The sequence below is a fragment of the Arvicola amphibius genome, chromosome 4 (genome assembly GCF_903992535.2).
Source record: "Arvicola amphibius chromosome 4, mArvAmp1.2, whole genome shotgun sequence".
Lineage (NCBI taxonomy): Eukaryota > Metazoa > Chordata > Mammalia > Rodentia > Cricetidae > Arvicola > Arvicola amphibius.
The window spans coordinates 87,866,415-87,887,634 of NC_052050.1; the positions used below are offsets into that span (position 1 = coordinate 87,866,415).

The window sequence follows — 21,220 nt, forward strand, 5'->3', positions numbered from 1 at the left end:
TTGTAATGTGCATGGCACTCAAGCCAGATGGAACACTTTGTGGTCCTCCATCCAGCACACGGTCCTCCTCCAGGCCAACCTCCGCATCAAAGAGGTCTTGAAGACTCGAGCAGGGCCTGTTGCCTGTGTGAAGAGGCTCACCCTTACCACAAAATCAGGCCAATGGTGCCTTTCTGGGGGCTCACACTGAGTCCATGAGTAAAAGTTAAACGGGAGACACAGTGAAAGGGGGTACACAGTGACGTCATGAGTAAAAGGGAGGACACACTGAGGTCATCAGTGAGCAGGGGCGTTGACCGTCTCTGGGAAGGTACCCTACCCTGCGTGTATGCTGGGGCCTCTAACTTTCCTCCAGGATAGCAGAGGGGCAGGGAGGGCCAGCCGCCTATCCGGAGCATCCTGCACCCCTAACGCTGACTCCATGTTTCTTTTCCCACAGTCTCCATTTGCTGCTGCCTCTTCATCCTCTTCCTCTTCCTGTCAGAACTCACGGGATTCATCACGACAGAAGTGTAAGTGATTTTTCCTTGGGGCAACTGGCTTTCTGGGGTCCAGATGAGGAGAGGGAGTTTGGGAAGGGATGGAAGCCTTGCAGCTGGCTTGCTTCTATTTCCAAGTATGTGACATCATAAAAGGGTTTTGAAATTGGAACAAAATTTCACTTTGTCAGAGCCCTTTTCCTTCCTTTGGTCCCGGGGTCCCCAGGTCCATGGACCGAGCAGTCACACACACATTAATCATTGCTGGCCCCGACTTATCCAGTGGGTTTTCCAAGAGTCCTTTGATGTTGTAGCTGGAAGTGCTCAGAGGCCCAAGGGAGCTTCCTCACAGAGGGTGAGGTGCCCCGCTCAGTTCTCAGGCCCACACTCAGGGCAGCAAGCATGGGCTTCCTGGCAGCTGGCACCACAGTCGTCCATCCCTGATTCCAGAGTTAGCTGTCCCCCACAGCCTGGCAGCTCCTGCCTTGGGCCCCGGCCTCTGGCTCCCCAGCCTCTTCGTCACTGTGTTTACGGTTTGCGGAATTGTCTTGGGGCTGGGCCCTGGCACCCCCTTCTCCTGCCCAGCCTTGGAATTTTCTTTTTCTACTCAGGGAATGTCTTGGTTTCCTTTGCTTCCTTCTCAGCCACAGACAATAGGAATCTAAAAACAGATGTCATGGCTTCAGCTGGCTGTTGCTGTCTTTGTTCCCAAACGGCCCCTGTCTTAGGAGAGAAACTGAGGCTGTGAGTTATAGAGGTGCTTGCCCGCAGTGGCAGAGTTAGGTGACTCCTGAGCCCTGAGAAGCTGACCCCAGCTTTTCTTAGCTCACGTCTGGAGGCAGCTTTCCACCTGCCCCCTGTGTGAGAACATCTGCCTCCCTGTCACTCTGACCCTGTTTTTAACCTGGGGAGCTTCTTGGGCCTGGGGAAAGAGCACCAGATAAGACATTAGAAGGCACAGAAGCAGGATACGGCTTTGCTGTGTGACTCTGGGAAGGTTACTGATCCTCTCTGAGTCAAATGTGTGAGAACATATCAAATTCAAATTTTACTTTGATGGGAGCAGAGAGGACAGTAGACCCAGAAACATTAGCAGTGTGCCAGGCGGGCATCTGTTAGCCTCTGAGGCTGTGCTCTTCTCTGGGATGGAGGCCACTATATAGGCAGCTGTGTTCTGAGTAGGTGACAGCAGTGCACCTGTGACAGCAGTGAGGCGCAGTGCGCAGGCAGGTGGCTGCAGTGTCGTGTCTAGCCGTGCACCTGTGACAGCAGCGAGGTGCAGTGTGCAGGCAGGTGGCTCCAGTGTTGTGTCTAGCCGTGCACCTGTGACAGCGGTGAGGTGCAGTGCTCAGGCAGGTGGCTCCAGTGTTGTGGACAGCTGTGCACCTGTGACAGCAGTGAGGTGCAGTGCGCAGGCAGGTAGCTTCAGTGTTGGGGACAGCAGTGCACCTGTGAAAGCAGCAAGGCGAGTGCTCAGGCAGGTGGCTGCAGTGTTGTATCTAGCAGTGCACCTGTGACAGCAGCGAGGTGCAATGCTCAGGCAGGTGGCTGCAGTGTCGTGTCTAGCCGTGCACCTGTGACAGCAGCGAGGTGCAGTGCGCAGGCAGGTGGCTCCAGTGTTATTGACAGCAGTGCTCAGGCCCTGAGGCAGGAATGGCTTGGTGTCTGTGAAGAATGGAGCAGCTGGCCTAACTGTAGCAAAGTGAGCAAGCAGTCGCATAGAGGTCAGGGTGGGTCGAACCACAGCCCTGGAATTGCTTAGTTAGCAGTATTTCTGCTTTGACTGTGGGCTACTGAGTGTCCATGCCTGCTGGCTGGGGACAAAGCAGAACAACTAGACTGTAGTTGTTCCTTTGGTGTCCTGGATGTGTGCCTCTGGGACCCTCACCACAGAAGCCCAACCTTTCAGTCTCTTCTGCACAATTTACATAAAATCTGCATTCATTTGCATAAAACTACCTGTAATCCTCATGTGTATATTTTTTTCTTTTTTTTAAGATTTATTTTTAGCTGGGCGGTGGTGGCGCACGCCTTTAATCCCAGCACTCGGGAGGCAGAGGCAGGCGGATCTCTCTGAGTTCAAGACCAGCCTGGTCTACAAGAGCTAGCTCCAGGACAGGCTCTAAAGCTGCAGAGAAACCCTGTCTTAAAAAAAAAAAAAAAAAAAAAAAAAAAGATTTATTTTTATTTTGTGTGTGTGAGTGTTTGTCTGCATGTGCATCTGTGCATGGTGCCCTCAGGGGCTAGAAGAGGGCATCAGATCTCATGGAAGTGGGGGACAGAGGGCTGTGGGCCACCATGGGATGCTGGGAACTGAACCTGGGTCCTCTGCTAGACCAGCCAGTTCTCTTAACGAGGGAGCCATCTCTCCAGCCCCTTGCTTTTGTTTTTGATTTGTTTTGTTTTGTTTCCTAAGAGGAGGGTCTTACAAGGTCTTACTGTGTAGCCCAGAGAGTCCTCCTGAGTTCTGGGATCACAATTACACGCCACCATGCCCAGCCCTCCTGCTGACTTTAAATTGTCTTCATGTTACTTGAATATATCATACAATATAAATGCTGCAAAGCATTGCTTAACGTAAGTGAATTGTGGGAAGGGCTCTGAGGAAAGAATGGTGCAGGGTGGAGCTAGTTAGTGAGGGGCGTAGCGGGGTAGGGCAGATAGATGGACTGGACCTGGTGTTTTCTGAAGACCAAGCAAGATGGCCTGGCTAAAGGGTACTTAGCCCGGGGCCTATGGACTTTCCCATCAGCCAGACCCTGCCTCTTGGTGTGTTGGTGTGCCCTGTAACACCTGAGGAAGCTTCAGTTAGCTCAGCCCAGAAAAGGCGTGCCTGTGCTGCTGAAATATGGCCACACACAAGTGGCTTTTAATGTCAGAGCTTAAGTCTGTGAAAGCTGAGTAGCAGGCTGGACTGCTCAAGCAAGCCCTGACAGTGGACTTTGTCTACTGTTTACCTAGGGCAGGGCTGTCAGTGGCAGAGCACAGTGTGTTCCCCACACCATCCCCTCCCTTGCTCAGGGACTTCCTCTTCCTGCCTCCTGGATGCTGTGGTCCCAAGAGGAAGGAAGAGGGCTGCAAAGGCTTGAACCTGGCCCACTGGCTTCTCCCTGCTACCTCCCTCTCTGACCTTCCTCACTGTGGTACCAACATGTCAGGGGTCCAGAGGCCTAAGACTTAACACAGCAACCTAGAAATGACTGTGTTGTTCACACTGGGCTCCTTCTTTACAGAAGCAGTCTGGCCCAGGAAGCATAGTTGGGGAAAAACTGAAGGCGAATTCATTCTCTTTTAGGGTGTCCACTGGTCCTGTCTGGTGGCTTTGTGACCACAGTGGGTCAGCAGATCCCTCTGTGGAAATGAGGTCACCACCAACTGGGTCAGCACTGCAGCCCTGGCCTGTGGTTCTAAGTGGCGTGAGATGCTCTTTGGCGTGAGATGCTCATTCTGCCCCTGCTGCGTGACAGGGAGGCAGGACTGTGTGGGTGCTTGGCTTCCGACTTGGGCTTGGGCCAGGCTGTTGACCAGAATGAAAACAGGTGTCCCATGGGATATTCAGAGGTTCAGTCTATCCAGGGGTGTATCCGCCTCTCAGAAAGTGGCTGTGGAATGTTCCAGTCCATGACTGCCAAGTTCCTAAAGACTTTAATAGTTACCCACCTGGTAGGTAAGTTTATGGTAATAAAGTATAGCTGCTCAGCCCCTCCACTCGTTGTTTTTAACATAATATACCTTATGGTACTTTCTAGGTATTATAAGTGGCCAAATGCTAGGCTCATATGCCCAGGTTAGCATGTTACAATGATTGCCTTAAAATTTGTCACAAGACCCCTTGAAGTTTCTGAGGGAAACTAAGGCACCAAAAGGCTAAAAATCCAAAAGGTTAGTAAAAGGGGGTGGGGGCAGGGGATGCAGAATCTAAGTCCTGTAGACATCCACAGCCTGGGCACCCCACCCCATAATCCCACCCATCTCTGCACGCTATGTTTTAGAGCCTCAAGTATATGAAAGCTACAGCGTTTTGGTCAGAATTATTGAAGGTTATGGCCAGATGCGTCAGTGGGCAGAAGGACGTGCTTATGCAAATATCACAACCCGAGTTGGGTTCCTACTCCACTCAACAGACTTGTCCCCTGACCTCCATGTGTGTGCCCCCCCCACATCATACACAACCACAATAACGATAATAAATTAATATTAAATTGAAAACCTGTTGACTAAGCCAGACAGTGATGGTGCATGCCTTTAATCCCAGCACTTGGGAGGCAGAGATCTCTGTGAGTTTGAGGCTTGCTTGCTATAAAAGCTACAGAGAAACCCTGTCTCAAAAGATAAAAAGAACGAAAGAAAGAAAGAAAGAAAGAAGGAAGGAAGGAAGGAAGGAAGGAAGGGAGGGAGGGAAACCTCTTGCCTAGAAGACTCAAGGCTCTCTGTAGATTTAGGTAGCAAGCTGGAAAAGACCACTCAGGAAGTAGGAGCTTGGAGGTTACCTTGAACGGGGTTCTAACATGCTCCTATACCAGGCCAACATTGAGGAGACTAGAAGCTTAGCCATGGGGAAGAGTGGGTGGCTCCCTCCTGCCCACCACCCCTGAACTGAGTCTTGATTGTGGCCAGGACTGGTGGAATTAAGATGTCACATTGTAGAGCATCCAGGCCTCGTCCTTAGCAATGGGAGACTTGAAGGCTCCTGGGCACAGAGTGACAGATCCATTGTTTGGAAAGATCACCCCTGAAAAGTGGGTTTGGGGAGAGAGACTGTGAGCGGCAGGCTGAGTAGGATGATTCCCAAGAGGAAGAGAAGGAGGCTGCTGGGCAGCTAGCTGGGGAGGGCATCCTTCTGGTAGGCAGTCATTTCGTCTGCACTACAGAAATCGGGATTTAAAAGCCAAGGTTCTGAGGCTTCCTGGTCAACCTACCCCGCTCCCCCTTCTGCTCGCTCCCTACCTCTTACTGCGGCCTCCCCACTGCATGGAAGTTTCCATTTGATCAGATTGTTAGACACAGAGGCCAGCAACCTTGGGCAGGAATCCCAACTATTCAAGTGCTCTTCTAAAAGCAAATAAAATTGTTTCCATGGATGTCATCAGACTTGCGCCTCAGCCTAGACTCTCAAGGCCTTCGCCTGCATTCCACCTACATCCCCCATCTCCCCAATACCTCCCAACCCTTTCATCCTCACGCCCTACAAGGCGAATTCTCACCCACCTCCTCCCCATGCGCTCAGGCCATACAGTGCTGCTCCGGCTGGTGTCCCCCACCTGGAATGTGCCCCCACTCCTGCACCAGCACACACCCTTCCCCTTCCTGGGACTCCTGAGAACCTACACCCACACTCTCCTGTGCACCCCCCCCATGTTTGTTTCACTCCACAGAACTCGCTCAGAAGTCCTCATTCTGGTGGGGGAGTTCAGACACTATTGCTTACTCCAATATGAGGGGGTGGGTAATAGAGAGAGGTTTGTAGAGCAGAAAGCCTTTGCTTGCTATACAAAACTACAGAGAAACCCTGTCTCAAAAGATAGAAAGAAAGAAAGAAAGAAAAAGAAGGAAGGAAGGAAGGAAGGAAAGAGAGAGAGAGAGAGAGAGAGAGAGAGAAAGAAAGAAAGAAAGAAAGAAAGAAAGAAAGAAAAAAAGGAAGGAAAGAAAGAAAGGGAAAATTCTTGACTAGAAGACTCAAGGACCCCCATATCCCATAGGCCCTGAGGCCCTAAGGTGGCCCATCTGAAGGTTATCAGAAAAGGCAGTGGCACCTGTATCACTAGCCTTCTGGGAGGAATGCCCTGCTTTCCAGGGACTCCATCCTCTCCAGACAGTGTAACCCAGTGACAAACGCAGGACACTGAGTCCCTTGGTAGCATCCTCCTCTGCCTCCTGCAGGCTGTGCGATCTCAGCCAGCCATTTGTGCTCCTTACTGAAGACACGGTAATCCTGTCCAGTACTGACTTGCTGTGTTACAGGAGATGCCACCGGTGTTGTCCCCGGTGGGGCTCAGTGCTGGAGCATCTTCCGGCTTTTTGTGTGGCAGAGTACATTAGGCAGGGCTGTGCTACCCTTCTTACATGCTTTGTGCATTCGGCCTTCACCCCCACACTTTACAATTAAGATGATCAGTGTCCCCGTTATTTCAGCTCATGAAATGTTGATATTCATGATAAAGATAACAGCTAGAGACTGCGCATCCGGTCCGTAGTAAGAATGTGCTCAGCACTCCTCTTGTTCTCATTGGCCACCGTAGCAGCCCCATTATTGATGTATCAGAATCATTGAGGCCTGCTGGGACCGCAGAGAGTGTGGGATTCTCATGTCATGTCCTCCTCGTTTACTTTAGATCCCCCCAAGATGATTTATGTTACCCCACAGTGCATGCTGTGCATATGGTTGTATCTCCATATTACTTAAGGAGCAAGGAAGGAAGTCGTGTGTGTCCCATATAGACTCATATAGTTTCTGTTTCTGAGGGGGCTTTTTTGTCAGTGAGGGGGTTCTTCAACTGGTTGAACCCAAAGATAGAAACCCCATAGAAATGGAAGATCAATTGTTGTGAAAGCCCCATTTTATTTCTAGGGAAACTGAGGCTGTGGAAGACAAGTTCATTGTCCAAGGTCAGTCAACCAGGAGGTACTGCAGCCAGGAGGTCAATCTTGACAGCTTGGGCACTCCTTGACATTGTGTTTTCTCTGCCAAGCAGAGCCTGTGGTCAGCCCTGGGGAGAAAATGAGACACGTACTTGTTCCCCTCCCCACCCCACCCCCATGCCTGAAGCTTCAGCCTGTCCTCCAGTAGCCCTGAGAGCTGCTGCAAATTCTTGCTCGTTTCCTTTCTCCTTCTCTTCCTCTCTTCCACCTCCTTCCCTCGTTGGTTTCCTCTTATTGAACCATGTGTGACTTTATAGCACAAATCCAAAAGTGGCATCAGGGAATCTCACCCTCATAGGCATCGTCTTAGTTGAGCCATGATAGATTTCTGCCATCTAGAAGGTTCCTTTGCACCTGCACCCCCCCAACACCATTCTTCAGATTTCTGTTGTCATAGATTAAGTTCCTTATTTTAAACTTCACCTGCGACTTGTCCATTGACTGTGATGGGGAAATTGAGCTTTAGAGAAGTGAAGCCTGGGTCCCTCCACTTCCTAAAATTACCGAGGCCCGAGGCTAGCCCACAGGCCTTCTCATGTCCTGAGCTGGTTGTGGGGTGTTGGGCCAGACAGAGTCCCTAAACCGTAGTGTACCCACAGAACGTTTCTTCTCTTTGAGGCGAGCTGATTTGTAGAGCCTGGCAGCCTTGGCAGCCCTGCACGGGCAGCTGTGGGTGAGGCTGCACCTGGGGTGGCAGGAAACTAGCCGGCCTGGAACATTTGCCTTGGACACAGAAGGCAGCCTTGCTGACCTCATCAGTAGGCGGTACAAGCCACTGAACCATATACATACTACAGTTAGGGGAAGCGGGCCGGCTCCAGCCTTACATAACCACCAGCCCAGATTGCCACAGGCCATGCATTTATCCTCCCCTCAGGTACCTCAGCCCCTGTGTGGCCCTTCAGCCCTGGCAGCTGACCACTCCAGTTCTCCTGGCTAGGAGACCAGGATCCCTGTCTGGGAGAAGCCTCCCCAGAGGCAATGAGATCACCTGAGCAACACCTGGGATTTGCCTCACTCTACTGAGGTCATCTCCCAGGATTGCCAGGGAATGACCTCACCCCATAATCCCTCAGCAATGCACAGAGGTCTAGGTCTTACCAGGTGGGAAAGGCGAGTACTCCTGGAGGTGCCTCGCTGAGAAGGGACGCCCATGCCCTGGCCGCTGTACAGTTAATCGCACAGTAGTGTTCTTGCTAGACTGATTGCTAGTCCTTTGGAATGAAGGCCAAGGTAGAAGCAGGTGCTGAAGAGTCGGGAAGGAACAAAGTGGGCAGAAATGGATCCTCCTCTGACTGAATCTCACTTGGCCTCTTCACTCCTTGCCCACTGGTTCTGCACAATCCTTGCCAGAACCCTGAGTGCTACCTGGATAAGCCTCCGAGTCGCTATCCACATCCCGTGCCCTGTCCTTGACCCTAGAGACTGAGGAGAAGAGGAAGCTGGGTAGCCCTGGAAAACTTGGGGCTTGGGCATGAGGCAGACTTCGGCTGAGATTCCAACTCGGTCATTCTGCTGTGTGCTCTTGGGCTGAACGGCGCCTCCTCTGAGCCCTAGTTCCCTGGTTTTAATGTGGGAATGAGGACTTTGCAGGGAGCAGAGAGGATGGCATGAATGCGATTTGGCTTCCTTGATTAGGGGTACCCCTCTTCCCTTCTGCCCAGCAAAATGAGCTGGGTGTTCAGTGACCGTGACTGTGTCCCTGAGCCACAGTTCTTGTTACTTAAGCACTGGCTGTATCACATTGGATGAGGTCTTAGTAAAAACAAAATTCACGTGCTGGACCTGGTCTGTTCTTCCCTAACAAGATAGCCAGCCATTCACAGGGCTACCTGGGAGTCCTCTTCTAGTACAACCTGACCCAAGGGATCTAACTGTGGGTTATTTCAAATGCTTGTTTTATGGCTTTTTTTTAAAAAAAAAATTTATCATTTTAAAGTGTGTATGTGTGTGTGTGTGTGTGTGCACGTACATGCATGCATATGGGTATGTGCATGTGAGTGCAGGTGCTTATAGAGGTCAGAAGAGGGCATTAGCTCCCTCTTGTGAGCTGGCATTGTGATCAGGCATTGTGAGCTGCCTAACATGGTTGCTGGGAACCAAACTTGGGTCCCTGGGACCCTACGTGCTGTTAACCACTGAGCTACCTCTTCATCCCTATTTTAATTGCCAAAATGGGCTATGAGGTGACATTTTGATAAATTGCCAAATGGTCAGTTCATCTAGTTAGTACTCCCATTACCTTAATCATTTATGCTTTTGTTGTTGTTGTTTTGTTTTTTTATTTTTCGAGGCAGGGTTTCTGTGTAGTAGTGTTGGCTGTCCTGGAACTCACTCTATAGACCAGACTGGCCTCGAACTCACTGAGATCCACCTGCCTCTGCCTCCCTCCCAAATGCTGGGATTAAAGACGTGTGCCACCACTGCCTGCTAACATTTATGCTTTTGTGAGAGAACATTTCAAAATGTTCTCTTGCCCGGAGGTGGTGGTGCACACCTTTAATCCAAGCACTAGAGGGGCAAGGTGGGCAGCCAGGGCTACACAGAGGAACCCTGTCTCAAAAAAACAAAACCAAACCCTCAATGTGTTGTTACTGCAGTCACGAAGCTTGCACAGGAGAACAGCAGGACTCCTATCATCTGTGACTTCTATCTATTGACCGCATCCCTGGTCCCCACCCATGACTGTAGCGCAGCCCACCCACCTTCTCCCGCACTGCTCAGTTGAGCAGTCTTTGAGGCTGGGCCTAAAGATGGGGTTACCCCTTCCCATAGGGAGTTATCTGGGCAGCTGGCCTCTAGACACAACCTATCTCCCTCCTTACTGCTTCTGCTGCGCACTCAAGGAGGAAAGGAGAAACTGGAACCATCCATTTACGAGCCTCCCTTGGCCCATCCCCCAGGTGTGTCCATCAGCATGCCCTGCCTGCTCCCAGCAACCAGGGTTTCTGGACCACAGTGGCCTACTCTCTGGTCTCCTTGGTACATGGTGGCTCTTCCAGGCCTCGAACCTGCCGAGGCACAAGCTTGACCATGTGGCTGTGCTCAGTGTCAAGTTAGCTGCCTGAGCTGTGTCCTGTCACCACACCTGGGCTCTCACACTGCATGTGCCGCGACCCTCTTTCGGTCCATCTGTCAGCCCAGTCCCCCTCTGCTTCAGGCCTTAGCACAGGCTGTGGGGCCTCCTTCCCCCTGCTGAGACCATGCCTCCTCCTCCTCTTAGAGACCTGCAGGTCTCCTTGTGGCACTTATCTAGGAGGTAAGCGAGGCCTAGTTCTTCCGGTGAGCCTGATGAACACAGAGACTATATGTCTTCACGCCATTTCTAGAACCCGACAGGCAGCAGATGTCTCCCAAACTGTTGAATGCATGTGCGTTGCTACTGTCGCTAGCCTCAAGATGGTGCGGCTGTCAGGGGCCACCCGCCCTGTAACTCTGGCAATGGAGTAGTCTCATTGCTCGCCCCTGCAGCCTATGGCTGTGCCGTCCTACAATGCCACAGTGAACATGACAGTTGTGGTCGCATGAAGGATCTTGAGATGGGAACAACTAGGTTAGCCAGCCGGGCCAGATGAAACCACGGGGGTCCTGTCTGAGGGTGGAAGAGGTGGAGAGGAGAGGAAGCGCTGTGTAAGGGATATGGTGAGCTTTGCCCAAGCCTCTGGCTTCGTGACACTTGATGACAGCGCCCCCCTCCAGAGCATGACTGCCCCCCAAGAGCAGGCAGTAGGCACTGTGTACCATTAGTGCCAGTCCCTGAGCCATCGTGAGACTCTGTTTCTCACTTTGTGGTTCAGCCACCCCATCGGGAAGGAGCAGTGTTGTCCCCACTTGACAGATGGGTTTCTAGAGGGGCTTGTAAGAAGTGCTGGAGCCGGGATCTGAACTTGAATCTGGACAGAGGTAGATGTTCTTACCAGACCCCTCCTTCTTCCTGGTAAAGCTGTGCTGGAGGGTGGATTTGAACCTGGAGCCTTGCCTCCTGGGGCCTGGACACGTGCATGCTGTTGTACCCACATGGGTATCTGGACCATTGAGTACTGGCCACCAAGTGAGGTGGCTCCTGGCTGTCCAGCCCCTATGGGCAGGATTAGTGTTTCTGTCTCAGTCTGGGCTTCTGTACTTGTCTATCCCTCAGGGTGAATGAGCTCTACGTCGATGACCCAGACAAGGACAGCGGAGGCAAAATTGACGTCAGTCTCAACATCAGTTTACCCAATTTGCATTGTGAATGTGAGTATTACAAATAGCCTTCTGTTTCAGCTAGCCACCCAGGTGATCTGTATGCTGACACGGTGAGCCATCTGGGGCGCCCTAAGTGCATGCCGCCAGCTGCAACTCACACGTGGACTATGACAGCCCCCACTTTTTTAATTTTTTTTTTTTTTGAGCTGAATATAATTACGTTCCTGGAGGTTTCCTGGAACCAAAGATATCTCATGCACCTCTGTAGAGCAGCAGGGTGGGGCGGTCTCTCTAGTTTGTTAAGCCTAAGGATCTTATGTGGCTTATGGAGAGGAGGAAGCCATAAGGGAGAAAGGGATGGGACCAGACCAGCCAAGGGGATGAGGTCAGATGTGTGTGCAGCTGAGGTGCGGTCTGAGGCTGGCATCCTGCATGCAACCATAGATGCCTCATCTGTTAGCCGTGGACCAGGGCTGTTGTTATCCCTACCGGTGGCTGATGGCCACAGGATGGTTCCTGTGGGAGTTACACGGCCTCCTGAGCAGTTGAGGTGAGATGCCAGTTGACCCCAAGCCCCAGGCTGTACAGCTCACGGCTGCAGACGCCGGTGGGACACCGTCACCGAGGGTTTCCTGGCATCTCCCCTCTTAACTTCAGGTCTCTTCTGTTTGCTGTTTTAATCAAGACGAAGTCATTTCTATAAAACACAACACAATGAAAGCCTGGTTTGGAGGTAGACCCCATCTCCTTTACCAGACGAAGCCTGGCTGTGATCATCTCAGTTTCCCTTGAGCACGAGAGGTTCCCGTGAGATGGTATCTAGCCATACTGGTGGTGCGCTGTCTTCTCCACGGTGATGGGTCTAGCCATCCCTCAGCCCCACCAGGTCCATAGCCTGATGTAGCCTTCTCAGCCTCCTCCCACCCCTCCCTTCCGATCACAGGACATGGCTCAGGAGCATAGCCCACAAGGACAGAACATTGGGTGGACCCAGACGAAGACAGGGAGACATTCAGCTCTGTCCCTGCTTTTGGTGAGACTGACATCACAGCTTTGAGCCCACACTGGGCCCAGGGCCAGGGGACCTGTTGAAATAGGTCACTTTTATTTATTTTTATGTTTTTATTTTTTTTTTTCTTCTCTCAGAAAAATAATTTATCTGGCAGCCTCTCCTTTAGGGGCTGGCTGTATCTGTGAAGCAAGGAAATTCTTAGTCAGGGCACAGGACTAGACCGGCAGAGCAAGGGGATGTGACTCTAGGCTCAGTCCCAGATCCAGACAGTGTGACTTCGGACAGGACAGGCGTCCCTGGCTGCTGCCCGTGCCAGTCTTTGTGATCTGCTCCCCATGAGTCCTGCCGGCTCTGCAGGGCTATGACTTAACCCGCCAGAGCCCAGCACAATGGCTTTCCTTTCAAAGACTTTCAGGGAGGGGTGTAGCTCAGTGGTTTGCCCAGCGTATTTGGGACCCTGGGTTCTGGTACCGCTCACACACACAAAAAGACTTTGTTATACACAAAATCACCCATAATTCCACCACCCGATGACAGGCTCTGTGGACATTCTGACATCATTCTGTCCCGCTGGCTTTCCTTCTGTGCATTTCAAACATGGCTGAGGTCATACTACAGGTATCCTCTCATATCCCTGCTTTCAAAAACAATGTTCTTTGTCTGGGGCAGAGGGGCTTAAGAGCACTTGCCTGGCACGTGAGGGCCCCAGGTTCCATTCCCAGCACTGTAAATGTGTCGTGGCAATGACACTACTGTTCATTATGCAGCTAATACAGGCCCACCTTCAAAATACAGAACTGTAGCTTAGTGGTAGAGCGCTTACTTAGCATAAGGTAGAATTTTGGCACAGAGGGAAATATAGCTACATTTTTAGAAATCCGAAAGTACCCATTCAGTGTTTCTTTTGCTGTCCCAAGTATGTCATTGTCCCCTAAGCAGCCTGTGGTGACAGTGGAGGACTCTTTTCCCTCTTAGTGCGTGTGTCTATGAACACGGTCACTCTGTGTGTGCAGTTTCGCACCCATAGATTCAACAGCCACAGGACGAAAGCTTTCAGAGAAGAAATACATTGCATCTGCCCTAAAACGTACAGACTTTTTTCCTCATTGTTATTTCCTAAACAGTGTGACACAGGAAGTCACTGTATCATATTGTAAAATGCCAGAGAGCACAGCGCATGAAGAGAAAGGCGTGCAGGGACCGGGTGTTGCATGTGTCAGTCTGTGATTGGCTGGAGCATTGTCATATGTGTGTTGAGAACATGTAGTGGGTAGATCCGTTCCCCTCAAGTCAAAGAAGCAAACAAGAAAGGGCAAAGGGCAGTGATTTCACTGTCCCCTTCGGGGGTACAGCCTAGTAACAGTAAGGACACCCCACTAGGTCCTACTCTTAAAGGTTTACCACTTTCTGAAGCACCAGAGGCTAAAGTCCACGCCTCCATCATATGGGCCTTTGAGAAGAACTGGTCCAAAGGATGGCAGCTACTTACATGGCGTTCACATTGCACTGGGCTGTGTGAGTAACCCAGAGGATGCGAGACCAGGAATGCAAACACCCCTCCATTTTACAGGGGGAATTTAAGCATCCCAAGACCTCGGTACCAGGGTATTGTATCCTGTTTATTTTCTGTTTTCTTCTCGAATAGCTAGAACCCTAGATGTTGTAAGACTTTTGTGAAATTCACACACACACACACACACACACACACACACACACAGAGAGAGAGAGAGAGAGAGAGAGAGAGAGAGAGAGGGAGAGAGAGAGAGAGAGAGAGAGAGAGAGAGAGAGAGAGAGAGCTGCTTTTCTTAAGATTCTTATACTATTAGTTCTGGCCAATTGCCTGGGGACAGGCTCAGAGCAAGGCGCCCTGACTCCCATGCAAGCTCTGTAGCTTCTCAGTTGTGAGCTCTTTGTGCCTCAGTTTCCCCTGACATTGGCTGGACAGTTGTAACATCATCTTCCACACAGGAATCCTCAGGTCTTGCATTCTTACATAAAACTCTTTAGCAGCGTGCCCAGCACCTCGCAGGTGCTGTCGTGAGTCTCCCGGTCTCCAGAGTAAGCCTGTGATAACTGAGTCACAGGAAGCTTAGGTAGCCTGCCTTCCGGGGACCCAGGCAGTGCCTTCTCTACCTGCTGCTTTGCATCACAGAGCAGACCTGACCCATCAGCCACCATCATTTTCACAGGCACTTCGGTGGCTTCTAATTGTCACAGTTTCCACCAAGACTGGCCAGAGTGGCCTCGTGCACATGTCTGAGCACGAGTGTCTCTGCAAGCTGGCTTCAAGTGGAACTGTTGAGTCAGGCAGGGATTGCTTGCGTTTCTTTAGCTTTCTCCATTACAGACCAGTGGCATCATCTCTGATGGCCATGTCACGTGCCCTTCCACACTGGCTGGCAATACTTCCCCTACGCCCACTGAGGAACGCAGCTGTTCCCATTTTCTCTCTAGGCCTGGTTGCCTTTAAAATAGCTTACTTTAAGAGATCTATTCTTTCTCTTTTCCTTTGGTGTGCCTGCCAGGAAGCTCGCTACATTCCCAAGGTGGACAAAAGCCTCTCTCCCTATGCACACTGGGACCGTGTCAGGGACCACAGTAGAGAAGCCTGCTCATTGTTAGAGTGCAAAGCTGAGCCACAGTGAGGCTACAGAGCCATGCTGGAGTCAAGACTGCCATTGGGGGGTCACAGACCTCCCATGGGTAGACTAAAGAACCTCATATACCTGGAGGGTATAGCTGACTCTTCCCATGATGTCACTCTGGTGCTGGGACTTGGTAGCTATAGACACTGAGTAAAGGAAGGCATGAAAGAGAGAGGGAGAGGGAGAGGAGAGAGAGAGAGAAAACCCCAGCTGCCACTCGGACCCTGTGCTGAGTGTCTGCCATGCCTGTTAACTCTGGTCCACATACCCTTCCACGGAAAGGTCATTTTATTATTTTTTTTTGTTTTTGGGTTTTCTCGAGACAGGGTTTCTCTGTAGCTTTGGAGCCTATCCTGGAACTCGCTCTGTAGACCAGGCTGACCTTGACCTCCCAGAGTTCCACCTGTCTCTGTCTCCCAAGTGTTGGAATTAAAGGCTTGTGCCACCACTGCCCAGTTGAAAGTTCATTTTTTTATCACCTCATACTTCACAGAGATAAACTGAGGCATTGAGGTTAAAGAGCTCCTGAGTCATGTCACAGTAAGGACCCAGTAAGGATCCAGGGGGCGGACCGAGTGGCAGACCCCTGTGGTGCCTCTTACCCCACAGCATTCCTTTGGCCTTGCATGTAGCCCAGTCACCCAGAACCCTGCATCCTTGGCTGTTCTAGCCCTGCTTCCTCCTAGCTCTTCCTCCCTCATCGCTAGCTTCAGGCAGAGGTAGGGACGCTGTGACTTGGAGTGGGGGCTGTTTGGATGCTGCTCCCTCTGAGCCAAACAGCCACTTTCTCCTCTGCTGGCTGCCTTTCTGTGTAGCCTTGGGTTACCTGGGCGTTGTGTTCATGGAGGCTAACCGGGGCTTCTGCAGAAATAGGCTGGTCCCCGCTCTATGTGGGGGTGGGTGACTGCTCTCTTTGGCCCCCACAGTGGTCGGGCTTGACATCCAAGATGAGATGGGCAGGCATGAAGTGGGCCACATCGACAACTCCATGAAGATCCCGCTGAACAATGGAGCAGGCTGCCGCTTCGAGGGCCAGTTCAGCATCAACAAGGTATGGAGACAGCGCCTGGGTCCTCTTCCTGCTCCCTACCCACTAGACCCCAACAGAACCCCTAGCAAGCTGAGAATCAGCACACGACTGCCTGATAATCTCTCTAGGACTGGGTAGGCTTTGGACTCCCTGGGATTTCAGGTCCCCGATGGTGAAAGGGCTGCACCTTGCTGGAGTGGAGGAAATGGAGGGAGGCGAGAAGACCTGCCTTCAAGTCCCAGTTCGTGCTCCTCTCCAGCAAGCAGTGGCCCACATGCCACCTGAGGGTACAACTGTGATGGCAGTGATGTCACAGTGGCTTCATCACCCGTGTCACAAAGCTCACGTTGGGTAAATGAGTAAACACCCACCGTTCGTTCATTCCAGGTTTGTAACGTGCAAATTATATTGGAGACATAACAGATGAGGTGCCAGGGCAGGTGGTGATAGACAGCCAGGACATGTCCACCACTGCCCGACACCTGCCGGTCAGCCCAGTAGATAGTTCCCTTGGTGTGGGCTACCTGGGGATGGGGGAAGCCAAGAGCTGAAGCTGTGACCTGGGGGTAGCACAGAAAGAGCACCCATCGCCCCAAAGACCCTGCTAAGTTCCCTCTTCCACAGCTATTTCGCAGCTGAGAAAGCTTGGGAAAGGGGTTCTGTGGGAGGGGCTGGGACTCTGTTCCTCAATTCTGATATGGTTGATTCCCCGCGAGTATCTCTAGGGAAATGTTAAGCCGGAATTTGGAGACATGTTTCTGGGGTTGAAAGAGAGAGTTTTGGGCAACAGGCCTTCCTGTGGGAGTCAGCATCAGCAATGAACTGTGATGTGGGAAGTCATAGGTTTAGGTTGGGGACACTGAGCGGGCACCCCCAACAGCATTGCCTTGGGAGTATGAGGGAGGCAGAACTGTAGGTTCTACATCCAACCTCCTGAATCCCAGGACTCCTGCCACCAAGCTCTAAGGACCATAAGGCCTCCAAGAAGAGAGTAGAGTGTAAAGCCTTGTTATAAACCCAGGGTCCACAGAAACCTGAAAGAGTACAGATTTATCTGCAGACATCCCAAAGACTGTCGATTAAGTCCCATCTCTCTTTTTACTAAGCTAATTTAGCATTTCCTACTACTGTTAATACAATCCAAAAAACCAAGGCAGTGTTAGTTATACCCGTGTCTTTGTTACCCAAAGCTGCTGCCATTCACATTCTATACAGCTGTAAAGAACTTCAAGGTCCTGTACACACACTGCCACTCTGAGAATGACAGCAGCCGACACTCAGGAAACTCCTTGACAAAAACCACATCACTTTGATATCTAGTCAATGAAGCAGGGGCTGCGTTGGGGAATGGGTGATCCCCCTGTGGTGGGGCTGTGGGATGTTGAAGATTCCCAGGCTTATGTGCACATGTACTCACTTCCCAGTTGTGACATGTGGTCACCTGCATTTGACCATGCACACTCCTGACAACTCCGATGTCACACTACCTACCTCTTGGCAGACACATCCTCTGCTTCCTTGCGTGAGCTGCGTCATGGATCCCAGCTGGCTCCGAGTAGATCAGAATTTGCCTCTCAAATCAGACCAACCACCTTTGTTTAAAAAAAGCCTGACTGGTGTCCTGGCTAAGGAATGTGGGTGTTTTAGTGTATCAAACTCTGGTTCCCTCTTCTTAAGGGAGCAGGGTTATTATCTACCTCACATGACCAAATCAGATGTATAAATGTTTCACGATATGACTGGTCGGGCACAGGCGTCGTTTCCTCCCCTACCTTGTAACCCATCAGTAGGCTGTTGCCCTGCCCTTGTCAGCCTATGGTTGACATCTGTAGTGATGAGGCGAGCAGGTCTGCTTTTCATCCCACCCGGCTCCCACACTGCTAGCTTAGCCCCGGAAATAATAACACAGAAACTGTATTCATTTAAACACTGCCTGGCCCATTATATCTAGCCTCTTATTGGCTAACTCTTACATACTCGTTTAACCCATTCTAGTAATCTGTGTATCACCACGATGTCGTGGCTTAGCGGGAAAGATTCAGCGTGACTGACCTGGCGGCTGTCTCAATGGCGTCTGCCTGACTCTGCTTCTTTTTCCCAGCATTCTGTCTACTCCACCTGTCTAAGCTGCTGTCCTATCAAAGGCCAAGGCAGTCTCTTTATTTGACCAATGAAAGTAACACATAGACAGAAGACCCTCCTACACCAGACATCACTTTAGTGTAAGTGTGTTTGTACACACTTTTATGAACAGCAGACATGCGAGAAACTGGGCCTCTCTGAGCCAGAGAAAGAGAATGTGTTGGCCAGGGCATCTGTGAAAGCACTAACCAGCCTTTGTACTGTGGCCACTGTCCAATTGATTCTTACCTGGCCCTTAACTAAAGCCTAGGAGTCAAGTAGCACTTGAGGGACCGCAGCTAGGTCTGAGCCCAGGCACTCTGGCCACTGGGCCCTGAGCCCTGCCTGTGGCTACTGCTTTTAACATCTGTATTATACATGCTATGTCCAGAGTGGCCATGTTCTTCGGGCACAGCCTAGACCACTGTCCACCCAGCCCTTTGTTGAATGTAGGCTCTCATGACCCTGCCCACTCTCCCTTTCTGGGGTCTTGTTCTCTGGAGCTGTGATTAAGACAGTCAGTATAAGCCAGGCAGTGCCACCAGCATTCAGGAGGCAGAGGCAAGGGGATCTCTGAGTTTGAGGCCAGCCTGATCTACATAACGAGTTTCCGGCCAACCAGGGCTACGCAGAGAAACTATCTCAAAACCTCCCCTTACCCCCCCCCCAAAAAAATAAAATAAATAAAAGATGGCTAGTGTGACAGCCTGCCGTGAGGACAAGCAGAGTCGCTGTCCCTCCCTGGTCTCCCATTGTTAGACAGAGACTTGTCCCCTTTATAGACCCTCTGTAGACATGGCCTCTTTATCTACCCATCAGCAAGTCCACCAACAGTCAGATGCCAGAGTTCACCTGCAGGTGCCCTGGCAGCCCCCATCAACTCAGGCGAGCCTGCCCGATAGCTCTGCTAATCATGGCTGCCCCGGGAAGGGCGGGGGGGGGGGGAGGACTCCAGCTATATATTTTTAAAATCCATCTGAGACAGTGACGCAGGTGCCCAAGTCACAGGTTCTAAAAGCGTCGTTTTCTGTTTCTTCGGCTCAGTGTGTGCTTGTGTGACTCAGACCCCTGTGATGGATTTGGTGTGGAGTGGAGCGGGTTACTGAGTCACAGCCTGGAAGGGCTGGCAGCGGGTGGCAGATACCCAGGAGCCAGAGTTCTCCACTCTCTTAACCCTGGGGGCAGAGACCCCAAACCCGAGGCTGTCTGTCTGGGCCTCGCCTGGCCTGGCCCACTGCCCAGAGAATCTGACGGGACACTGTCAGTCTCAGGAGTTCTGATGATATCACGTAAAAGGGCTTTTTCATTTCCTGGTGCTGGAATGGATCCCAAGGCCTCGTGTATATGAGGGAAGGTGCTCTTCCTGACGTAGACACCTAGCCACATCTCTCCTGAGCTTTGCCCTTGCCCTGTGCAGGTTTTGTGATGGAAATAAACCCAGGTATTACTTAACGCTGTGAAAGGAAGCGTGACATTGTCCTCAGGAGCAGCGGCTTTTCCTCACCCTGTTGCTCACCCTTCCAGGGCCCCAAGGCTGTGAGTCCTGAAGCATATTCATCCCACGTGCCCGTGCACTTCTGTCGTTCGCAAAACCTCTGTGGTCATCGTCCTACTTTCTGATAGGGAAACTGAGGCACAGAGTGACAATTGCCAAGAGCCCAAGTGCCATGGGTGGAGAGCTGCTTCTCCTATGCCTTTGAGGGAGGCCACTCTCATGCTCTGCTCGTTCTAGAGACCTTCCTGAGCTGCCATTCCTGGGCCACCCCCCGGCTCCCCGGGCTGCCCACTTCAGCCATGGCTCATAAGATCTATGAGTTTCGGCTACAGCTGAAGACAGGCTGTCATGGTGGAAGGTCCTCAGCCCAGTGCCTGAAACAGGACACTAACAAAAGCTCCCTGGCAGGCAGTCACATGCCAGGAAATAGCCATGTTTCTCACGCCCTGGCAGCTGGACTAAGAAAGACCCTGGGTCTTCAGTGTGGCAGTTGGGATTTTAGCTAAATGGCCTGATATCCCCTGCCTTCTCTGCCTGCAGCTGCCCTCTCTGACCCTGTTCTGTTCAAGGATTTCCTATCAGGCGTACCTGCTGCTTGCTCCTGCTGTCTCTGCTGTGAGAAATGCAGGCTTTAGGGCCTCTGCACAAGGGAGTCCTTCCCCCTGGAAAGCCCTCCCTGAACATATAACCAAAACAGAGCTGGGGGCTCTCCTCAGCCTGAGCACTGGGCTAAGGGAGGTGGGGCAGCTTAGTAGACAAGCATTCCGGGAAGAAGTGGCAGATGCAAAGGCCCCAGGGTGGGCTGTACAGGACACTGTTCCCAGTGCCATCGGGAGGTGGCTGAGGGGTGGTGAGCAGAGGAGAAAGTGGTACTGATGAGCCATAGAGGTAGGCCTGAGTGTGTGACCAGATACGTCCCTGGAGCACCTGGGCTCAACTGGGTCACTCAGTTTGTGCATTGCCGTAGTGAACTACTGAGGCAATAATGGATAAAGAAATGTTTATTCAGCCCTAGAGGATGAAAGCTCAGGAGCCCATCAGTTGACCTGTGATGAAGTCCTCTCAGTGGATGCCACAGTGATGGACACGTGACAGGAAGGATCCTAAAGGAAGGATGCTGTGGTAGGACAGGAAGCCCGAGAGAGGACCAACGTAGGTGCCACGAGAAGCCTTCTGAGCTCAGTGTCCCTTAGCAGCCTAAGGATCACCACTCCAACTGGGCCCCACATCATAGAGGTCCTGCCTCGATGCTCATGACCGCCGTGGGGCCACATCCCCAGCACATGAACTCTCGTGTAACAAACCACCTTAAAGAGCAGGCTCACTGTTAGAAGCCCGGGTGGGTTTAGGGCTGAGGTGCAGCAAGATCAAAGGTAAGATTTAACAAACTTTCTCTCACTGCCCCGAGGAAGGGTCAGTGTAGGGAGAGGCAAGGGTGAGCAGACACTGGGAACCAAGATAGAAGCTACTCTGAGATCCTCTGAGGGGATCTTGGGTAAGGAAGAGGAAGGCTGTCTAGACCACTGAAATCAGTCTCTAGGGATTCCCTGTCTGTGGTGATGAAGTCGACCTAAGTAGACGTGAGCTTGGTTAAGAGTTCGAGGAAGTCACTTG

General features: G+C 51.5%; 1 protein-coding gene across 2 annotated transcripts in view; it reads left to right on the forward strand.

The window, feature by feature from the left end:
- The window catches only part of Ergic1 (endoplasmic reticulum-golgi intermediate compartment 1), a 104,276-nt gene that overhangs the window by 57,598 nt on the left and 25,458 nt on the right, over positions 1-21,220 (forward strand). For both annotated transcript variants that reach the window (XM_038324961.2, XM_038324960.2), the window contains exons 3-5: positions 440-512; positions 11,257-11,351; positions 15,887-16,011. In XM_038324961.2, coding sequence (XP_038180889.1) covers positions 440-512; positions 11,257-11,351; positions 15,887-16,011 — 293 coding nt within the window. The remainder of the gene's footprint in view (positions 1-439; positions 513-11,256; positions 11,352-15,886; positions 16,012-21,220) is intronic.